This window comes from Tupaia chinensis, unplaced genomic scaffold (genome assembly GCF_000334495.1).
Source record: "Tupaia chinensis unplaced genomic scaffold, TupChi_1.0 Scaffold144058_1, whole genome shotgun sequence".
NCBI classification, from domain to species: domain Eukaryota; kingdom Metazoa; phylum Chordata; class Mammalia; order Scandentia; family Tupaiidae; genus Tupaia; species Tupaia belangeri.
This window is the reverse complement of record NW_006203910.1, coordinates 1,583,031-1,592,925: the sequence shown is the minus strand read 5'-3', so window position 1 is coordinate 1,592,925 and position 9,895 is coordinate 1,583,031. Positions and strand designations below refer to the sequence as shown.

General features: G+C 47.3%; 1 protein-coding gene across 2 annotated transcripts in view; it reads right to left on the bottom strand.

Moving 5' to 3' along the window:
* Window positions 1–5,259: 5,259 nt before the first annotated feature.
* OCRL (OCRL inositol polyphosphate-5-phosphatase) overlaps window positions 5,260–9,895 on the bottom strand; it is a gene marked incomplete at its 5' end in the record, with an annotated part of 59,463 nt that continues 54,827 nt past the window's right edge. For both annotated transcript variants that reach the window (XM_006165852.2, XM_014583112.1), the window contains 5 exon segments: window positions 5,260–5,690; window positions 5,902–6,013; window positions 6,799–6,926; window positions 7,562–7,646; window positions 8,473–8,589. In XM_006165852.2, coding sequence (XP_006165914.2) covers window positions 5,566–5,690; window positions 5,902–6,013; window positions 6,799–6,926; window positions 7,562–7,646; window positions 8,473–8,589 — 567 coding nt within the window.

Below are 9,895 nucleotides of genomic sequence, written 5' to 3'. Positions count from 1 at the left end.
AGAGAGACAGAGAGACAGAAAGCGAGAAATCACCCCCCAGGGGGGATGGCCACGCCGCAATCCTTTCTCCTCTATTCTCCTCTCGGGATCTTGGGCACGCACGCACACACGCCCTGGCGTGAGTTTAAGCCACCAGGTCCGGGACTTGAACCGCGGTCGAATACGTGGGAGTCCAGCGACATAGCCATTATGCTAACTGCTGTTCCCCCACAGGGTCTTCATGTTGCGATGTGCCTCCAGCCTCAGCCAGGCCAGATCACAGGCAATGCCCATGCCCAGCACATACAGCGAGATCTTGGGATGTGAACCCAGAACCTTCCCGTATGGGTCAGTCTTGCAGGGCGGTCCCATGTTCTTTAATCTACACCTCCCCCGACCCATTCTCAAAAAGATCTGGGGGGGGGAAAAGAAATAAAGACATCTAAAAAGTAATGGCATGTCTGGTAGGGGTGGGGAGGAGGGGAATCAAACAGGCTGAGCACCAGGCTGAACGTATCCACCTGGCAAGGTTGTTAACATCTGAGAGATTCAAAGCCTTAGGTATGATCGGTGTAACCAGTGAAAAGTAGTGGAGCTAGTATTTTGGATTAAAAATCTATATAGCAGGTGAGCAGGTGGCATAGTGGTTAAAGGTGCTGGACACCCAGACCTGGCAACTTGCTTTCTTGCTTTCTCTCTGGTGAGCACACGTGCCCTATAACAAGTCAAATAATAATAATAATAATAATAATAATAATAATAATAAGGGGCCAGCAGGTGGCATGATAGTTAAGGGTGCTGGACTCCCACATGGCTGACCACGGTTCGAGTCTTAGAACTGGTGGCTAGCTTTCTCGCTTTCTCTCTCTCTCACTCTGTCCCTCTCTGATCAAGTTAAATAAAGTTAAATAAAATGTAAAGATAATAGTAATAAAATGATTATTTTTTTTTACCAAAATCTAGACAGCACCTACAATGTGCCAGGTACTATGCTGGGTGGGCACTTCATTTACTTCTCATTTAATAAAGCAGAGCCTGCTAGGCCATTGGACAGGTCAGAAGTTATTCTGGAAAGCCACAGAAGGGTTTTTAATAAGGCACTGATGTAGTGAAGTCATAAAAGACCAGTATTATACCCATTCTGAGTATGTTTATTTTGCTATAGGGTACATTCGCTTGCCAGAAAGACACACACATGCGCACACGCGCACGCACTCAGAGGGAAAGTGAGAAATCACCCCTCGGGGGGATGGCCATGCTGCAATCCTCTCTCCTCCGTTCTCTCTCGGGATTTTGAACCTGCACACATATGTGCTGGGTGTCATTTTAAAGTTTCAGGGTCCAGGACTCAAACTGCTCACCCAGCCAAGTGGGATTCCAGCCACCTTTAACCTCCACACCACTTGCTGACCCCTATACCCACTTGATTTTACAGGTGAAGAACTTGACGTTAGCCAGTCTAAGGTCACATACAGCAAGGAAGTGGCAGAACCAAGACTGAAAACCCGGCCTCTCTGAGATAAAGCAATTGTGGCAAAATGTTAACAACTGTGAGTGGAGGTTAAGGCTACATAGGTGTTTGCTGCTTCCTTTGAACTTTTCTGTATGTTTGAAAATTTGGAAAATAAAAAGTTTGCAAAAAAAGAACCAGGTTTAACTCTGAAGCTTAAGCTTTTCTTCCCCAGTATGCTTCACTGTGCCACTAACCTAGGTGACCTTAGGTGTCACTGTCCTGTCTGAAACCTTCCCCACCCAAATGCTGAGACCGCATGAGATCATCGCTAAGGCTCTCTCCCTAACGTTGCGTTGCACTGTGGCAGTATGTGGCTTTAGATTATGCGACCACACCGAGAGTCATTTCTTCAACTTGACCACACCGAGAGTCATTTCTTGCAATCAGAAAGGACGTCCTGTTTCCTAAGCTCTGGGAAGGATGGCCACCGGGTCTGTTTTGCCACATTGCCCATGGCTGTGTAGAAACTACTGGTTGTCGGTCTCCATCTTGGGAGTGGGGTGAGGAGGTGGAATCGCTCTTAAAAGGAAACACCGTCTTCTGCCAAGTCTTTGGGTGGAGCTAGAGAAACTGTCTGAGACAACACTGAGTCAGCACATTCACCAGGGTCAAGTTCACAGTTGGAGGGAACTGGAAAAGGGCCCTGGTTGAGAAGAAACCTCCAGCTGAGGCCTGTTTAGTCTCAAAGGGGTGGAATGAAAACCCACCAGTTCGTAATGGATTCACCAGGGAACAATGCACTACGCTCAAATCAGGGGTTTCCTCTCCAACTGTTAGAAAGCTTAGAGACCTCTTCCAAAAGTGTGACAAAATTTTGGACATCACCCCAAGAAGTAACAAAAGTTCAAAAGTGGTTTTCAAAAGTTGCATAACGGATTCTGTGACAATGGGCTTGGTGGAGACCATGTCTGAACTCCACATCAGCAAAGGCAACGGGGCTTTTCAAACGTGTGCATCAGGGGCTGTCAGACTTCCGGGGCGCAAGGGGTCATGGGTTTGACCTGGTGTGACATCTATGTGCGTTAGGAATCAACATTCTGGGCTGGTGGTTGAGGGCACCAGAGCCACATGCCTGATTGCACACACTGAATTTCAGCCCCACTGGCTTGAAAAACACCTGTCACATGTACGTGCATGCCCCAAATCCTGACAGGACGGAGAAATGGAGAAGGGATTGTGTGGTGAACATGCCCCGTTGGGGGAGGTGCCTTTTCTCCCTCTCCCTCTATGTCTCTGTGACAAATTAAAAAAAAAAAAAAATTAAAAAAAAAAAAAAATCAACATCCTTTCCTCAAATGGAGTTTTTCCTTTTGTTGCAGAAACCCTTAGGGCTACAGTAAGGGGGCTTGGTTGACCTCGGAAAGTGTATGAATCCCTCATGAGCCTCGCTTCTTCTAATCTCTAAGGACGAACGTACTGGGAATTTTTCCAAATGGCATTTCTCTGTAAGACGGGCGGTGGCTGAGCACAAGTGGAGCTGATGGGGACTGTAAGTAAGTTCAGTGGGACCTAGTGACATAAACTTTTCTCAGTTCTCACCAAGACCACACGAGCTTTGATTTTTCACACAACATATATTTATTCAGAAAAAAATTTGCAATAAATTATAATAAAAAAGATGACACGAAATACAGAACCCCACTAGCAGCTTTGCTTAGTGACCAAAACGTTTTCGGGAAATATAACAAACACAGAGTAAGAACCAGAAAAACCGTGAAAGGGAGACTAATGTAAAGTCGCCACGTGGGTCTGAATCATTTCTTCCCTACAACAGGTGCCGAGTCCTTCCCCACCGCTGAATCTGCAATCCTTCCTTGAGAGGACCATGGAGCAGTACCTTAGAGGACTAGGAACTGGAGCGTGGGTGCTGGGACAGGCATGGTGGGAGAGTAGATTCCTTCTGTCTGGTCTGTGTCTTGTCTTCCCCTCACAGATTGTCTAAAACCCTCAACCCTGGATATAGCCCAGGACAAGCTGGAAACAAAGGGTTGAGGCAGGAACCAACCTAATACTTTGACTTGACAGAGAAAGGATGCTATACACGCACCCCAGAGACCCTGGGCCCTGCACCCATGGTCGTCAAGGGACCCCAGGCGGGCAGTGCCCTGGGAAACGGACACAAGAAAGGTGTCTCCTTGTGTTACCACTGTGCCCCAGCTTCTCTCATCTGACTTTCTGTGACTGTTTTTCTGACCATTTCTAGCAGAGATGACCGAAGTGTTTTTTGTTTTTCTTTTTGCCAGAAGCTGCATGTGCTCAGAGAGAGAGAGGGAGAGAGAGGGAAAGGGAGAAAACACTCCCCAATGGGATATGGTCATTCTGCGATCCCTTCTCCATTTCTTCATCCTGTCGGGATTTCAGGAACACACACATGCGTGCATGCCTGATGAGGCTGGGATTTGAACCACATGGTCGACCATGTATGATCTAGGCTCCCTTAGCCACTAGGCCACAGGGCCAGCCCCAGAGTTCTGCTCTCAGTCTTCCATTAACTAAGTCCATCACTCAGCCCATGACCTGTCAGGTGTCCAGCAACTTGGCACCACTACTTGCCGTCTATTCCCTAACTCCCAATCAGGAAAGGTTTAACCAGTAGATGTACCTTTTCTGCCCCAAATAACTGAACTGAAGAGACAAGGGAGTTGGAGGAGTGTTTGGTGACAGTGTTTCCCCTGGCCCTGTCCTTGGATGCGCCAGATGAGTCATGAAGTCAATGCCTGAGGTCGCATGCAGCCTGCATGTAACACTCCTTGCATTCAACTTCAACGGGCAGGAACAAGTCAACTCACGGTGGTTTCAATGAAAGAAAAATAGGAGAAGGCAATTCCATCAGGTGGTTTTGCAGTCAGTGGCTGGTGGCCTGTCAGCTGACACAGACTGACAAAACAAAGCTGCCCACTGAACTTCAAGAAATGGAAAGCTCAGAGGGTCATCCCCTCGGCTGGGAAAGGTAAGGTGCACAGTTGGTCCCACCGGCCAGTCTCTTACACAGGACTAGGTACAGTGACTGGGAACCAGGAGGAGTGTCTAAATCTGTTACTCCCAGGAGCTGCTTGTAAAGCCCAGAGCCAGCCCTGCTGAGGGAGGGGCTGACACCTGCCCCGTGGTTCTTCGGTTATCCCATGCTACCCTTGCTGTTGGAAGGCGCAGTAGCTCTCAAGATGCACACACTCCCTTTTTCACTGTGGTGCAAGTGCTGTCCTGGAAGTGGATTTGCAAGTGGGAGAAGGGTCCCACAGACACCCAGGATCAGTCCTCATGTAAAATTCGAGCAATGACAGCAAAGGGAGAGTGGGATGCAGGACCTGTCAAACATGAATAGCTTTATCCTTACAATACTCAAAGTGCTTCCATTCTGATTGTGATTCTCTCACATCAATGGGATGTCACCTCTGAAAGTCCCTAAAGTTATGCTACTAAATGTGGTCTTAGGCAACAGAATATGGTTCCACCCAATGTGGATCCATGAGAAGGCCAACGTTAGAGAGACAGACACCACTGTAGTAGAAATGCACAAATACCTGTAGCAACCTCATGTAGACTGTGAGCTCATTGTGGAAGCCAAGAAGTCACTAGCCTCACCCAGACTTCCTTCAGAGTAACAGAAGGAGGAGAGTGCCAAGGAGTGGGACTGGGGGGGGGTGTCAAAAGTGCTTCAGACGAAGGAGTACAGACAAGTCCGAGCTACAGCAAGTAGTGCTTGTAAGGCCTAGAATGGGGACATCTCAGAACCTAGGCCCAGGATGCTAACGACAGTCATGACAATTGGGTAGGAGGGCAACAAACACATCCCTAGGTTAAGGAGTGTAAATACAGGTCTCTCTGCCTTATAAAGAGGAAACACAAAACACCAAAATATGGTAACTTTGGCTTGGCAATATAAGTCTAAAAGTATTTTGCTGTGTAGGATACGGTAAAGGAGGGATTAGGAAACTGTCTTCCTTTTACACTATAAACAGAACTGGAAATTCTGCAACAGACCCTTCCTGTGGCATGACTTAAAATCACTCTGAAATACTTGGAGCCCAAGATCTTCTGCCTCTGGAATCGCAGAGAGCAGTAAGAGAAAAGATTTAGTCTTCATCGCTTCCAAGCAAAAAGCCCAGGAGGAACTGGTTAGCACGCTGGCGGTCACTCGGAGTCTGTCTTGTCATAAGGTTGGGTGGAGGCCTTAGGAGAAGACTAGTGAAGAGAGTAGCTACAAGGTGAGAGGGAAAAAAAGGGGAAATGCTTTGTCAGGTATAACATAAGCAAACCCTCGGGGTTGAGGGGGTCAGAGGACGAGGACACTGGGAAAAAGGGGATGGCCATGTGCCTGGACATCCACAGGTACTGGTACACGCTGTATGAAACACACATAGACAGTCTTTGACAAACACCACCACACGGCCATTCTTAAGAACTCTTACCAATCATGTTGGCACTGACATTGTTGTATTCGGAGAATTTTAGGAGTTCTCGAAGGAATGCCATCAAGTAACGGAAAACATTTCTATGGCATCTTGGAAGCTGGGAGATCACCTGTTATTAAAAACGGGTGGACCATGAGGAAAACAGGTGGAAGAAGGGAGCAAAAAGAGCTTGCAGTTGCCATAAAAATACTTTGCAATCGAACCCTTATGGGATCCCATTGTCTGTCACTACCTTCTGTTATTTACTCATGACCAATACAATACCTGGCAAAGTGTAACTTCGCAGTTAGAATGGTCATACAGTTTGGCCCCACCCATTCAAGGACTGGGTCACCTGGTCAAGGCACATTCACACGCACACCCTGCCTCACAAACAGGTCAGTGTCGGTCTGCTTTTCTCTCGTTTCCCCAGACAGGTAACCATGGTATGCCAAGCGGAACGATTCTCTCTACAATGCCACTGGGCACGGTTGAGGACTTCTTCCTAGTACTCGTTAGTTCTATCTACAGGTAGTCTTAGCTATTGTGTATCACCATCATTTCTGGATTCAAAACACATACCGACAAGAAAAAAAACAAGAGAGGATCCCAGGGGTCTCCCACCGTTCCTGGCAACGTCAGCCAGAATTCCCAGTACAGACTTACCCAGAGTAGGGCCATCCACCCCGCTAGGGCTTATATAAGCAGAAGTGGGCCAACTGGGCAAAGGTGGCAAGTATAATAGGAAATAATACAATCTCAAAGTTAGGGCTTGAGGCTCCATGCTGGTGACCTGCCTTGAGTAACAGATCCAAGCCCACTTCGCCACATAGTTGGCTGCCCATCTGGCTTCATAAAATTTATGATTTCTCTATGGGCAAATCTGTTCTAAACCCTCAGATCAATAAAATGCACCTGTCGACAGATCCGGGGATCATGAGCAGAGTCAAGGCATCGCTGGTATAGCTCGTAGCAGATGACTGGCTCTGGCAGGGCTTCCAGGAAGATGAGCAGGGCTTCAGCCACGGAGTGATTACTGCCAGCTGAATCAACTGAAGTCAAGGGAAAGGGGCTCAGAGGAAAGGGCCACACAGGGACCCAGCAGACTCCTTCCTCCAGCATCCCTGAGGGCCATTCCCTCCTCCAATTGAAGGCATGCTGAGCCTAATGGGGGTGGGGTACCGTGCTGGTCCAGGAAGCCGACGCCTGAGTTGTTTCAGAACTGGTCAGTCACTCTTGGGAGATGTGGCCCAACTAGGGCCAGGAGGATACAACCTGCAGGGATAGCTCACAGCGAACCTGTCCCAGTATGCCCACCTCTCTCCCTGCCCTCCCTGACTACACGCGTGGTGGCAGAAGTGAACGACGACTGGAAGGAGAAAGGTGCCGGTGCTGTGGCCCCCAAGGTCTATGCCTATCAGAAGTCACTGTTATCTACCCTTGGATTCCTTTTGCTAAGAGCCTGATACAGACTGAGGTCAAAAGTTCTCAAAACGGGGCGTGGTGGCGCCCGCCCTATGGCAAAAGTTCTCAAAACGAACCGAGATGACCGGGCAGTCAGTGATGTCATAAAAGACAATTACGAAGAAAACACATGTGGAAATACAGAAGTCAAACGTAGGGAAGGCGTGTGGCCAAGAACTCACGCAGCTTCCTCAGCCTTGGCTGAAAAGGATACGGATAGTCTCAGGGATACTGGTATCCAGGCAATCGATGATCTGCTGTAACTCTTCCTGCATCCCAGGGGTTTGGAACAGATCCTCCTATCAAGGAAGTCAAAATGAAGGGACCAAGGCAAGATAATCACCCCAGGATCAACCGGGAGAGCGGGAGGAAGCAAAAGCGTGGTGTGCACACTCATGATCAGGAACGGAGGTGGGAAAACGGCCCTGTTATCCTGTATCAGCACAATCATCCACGGAACATTTTACATTTGATTTCCAACAAGAAATTGTTCTTCCAAGGTTTGAGCTTATACCTGATAAGGCAGGGATGTGCTAGGTCAGAAAACCTGGGGTTCCACTTCTAGCCTCTTGACAGGACGTAGAAGGCAGAGCCCTCAAAGCACAAGCCCACGTGAATGCCAGTACCACAGAGTGCCAGGGAAGGAGTGAAGGGAACGCTCGTGCTCAATCCTGAATTCAAGTTCTGCCGTTCAGGAGGTATGAGGACTGTCCCCTTCAATTTGGTCTCAAGCAGGTTTCCTTATTGGGGAATAGGAGAGGTGGGCTAGCATTTTAGATAGGACTTAAAAGAAAAATTAGGATCAAGTTAAAGACATGGGCTTGAAGTCTGCTTTGGACTCAGCACACAGCGTCCAGGGGAAATGTGCACGTAGCCAGGAGACAGGCCTTCTTTGTTACAGCCCCAGCTCCACCACTACACTTATGCCCTGGTTACTTAGCTTGCACGTTTTAGCTGTCACAACTAAGAACGGGGGGACTTTCACTTGCCCAGGTAATCTGACAGTGCTGCTGAGTAAAGGGAGCTTGGGAAAGTTAAAAGCACTACATTGGTGTGAGGTACTCTTAAGTTCCTATGGGGCTCTCACACCCCTCAAAACAGCAGGCAAGTTCTCCTTGCACTTACCTGGTGACAGGCGTATTTGAATAAGTGATCTACTAGAAGCCAGATCTCCTTGGGAACCTGAAGAGGTCTCTCGCTGGTACCTTCATCTAAAGGAACCATCTGCAGAACGGATTTCTCCTAATAGATGAAAACGGATGGGAATCAAAGGGGTCTCAGAATAAAGAGTGCTGTGTGTAACCTAATCTTCAAACTCTGCTCAGGCGGGTACAATATGGTCTACATCTCTTAAGATGTTACAATTTTTTCTCACAGGGGACACCCCTGGTCAGTTGGCAATGGATACTGATTCCCATAGTTAAAGGATCTTTTCGGAATGCTCTCATGAACCACTAAGCATTTCAGCTGGCTTTATTTGCTTATCACATGGGTGCACTCTGGCCATAAATCCTTCCAATGGTGACAATGCAAACCAGTGCTCCTGAACTCTGGTCAAAGGACAGGCTACACCCCACCAGTGACTCATGAACCATTAAACTACAAAGGGAAGGCCAGGGTCTACACTTAGGTTTCTGTTTACTTTTAACTTAGTCTTCCTTCAGGTCTTACCACAAATCCTACTGTTTTCATTGTTGATTTAAATGAGGTTCTTTGGTGCTCAGGGATGAAAGAAAACTCCCACGTTAGACCCACATAAGCGAAGACTTCGGCCTGACAGTTCTAATCTTAAGACACTAAAAACTCACAGGCCTTAGGATCCCAAAATAGCAAACCAAGAGCCAGAGATGCCGTGAAAAGCCTGGGATCTGCATCCAGAAGTTACTATTCAAATGAATACCTCGGCCAAGAGTTCTAGGGGCGTTTACTCCTTTCACCTACCTTTCTATTTTCTGTTAGATTCTTCTGAAAGAATGTAAGAGAAAAATCCAGAAGTGACATAAATTATATCAACTAAATTTAAATGTAAAATGGCTAGGAAATAAACTCGGAGATCTTACAGCTATGTAGTCAACTATAAATTAGATGAAAAGTGGTCTTAAATAGGGTTAAAAGGCCTCTGAAGGCAGCCTTCAGGAAAATCCTAGTACAGAAAAACCATGACCAATTTTGTGCATCTCCCCCCACTCCCACACTCCAGCTTATGGTCAGACATCATTATGTCCAACTTCAGGAAATTCTTGTCCAGCACTCTGCAACCTACGAATTCCATCCATAGCCCCAAACCGTGTAGCTTGGAGGGAATGAAAATAGGCATCTCACTACTTTCAACAGAGACTTCGTATGCTACAGCAGAGCTGAGGTCTCTCTCTTTTTTGTTTTTCCCTTCCAGGTAAGGGGGTCTCTTCTTAACACTGCGTTTTTTAATAATCACTGATGGCCTTTTAAAGTCACTATGCCTTTCTAAGGAACTAAGGAAGAGAAGGGAACATGGCAGTTGGTTACCATTTCAAATCTATTTCTCTAACATTTGCTTTGCTTCTTTTCT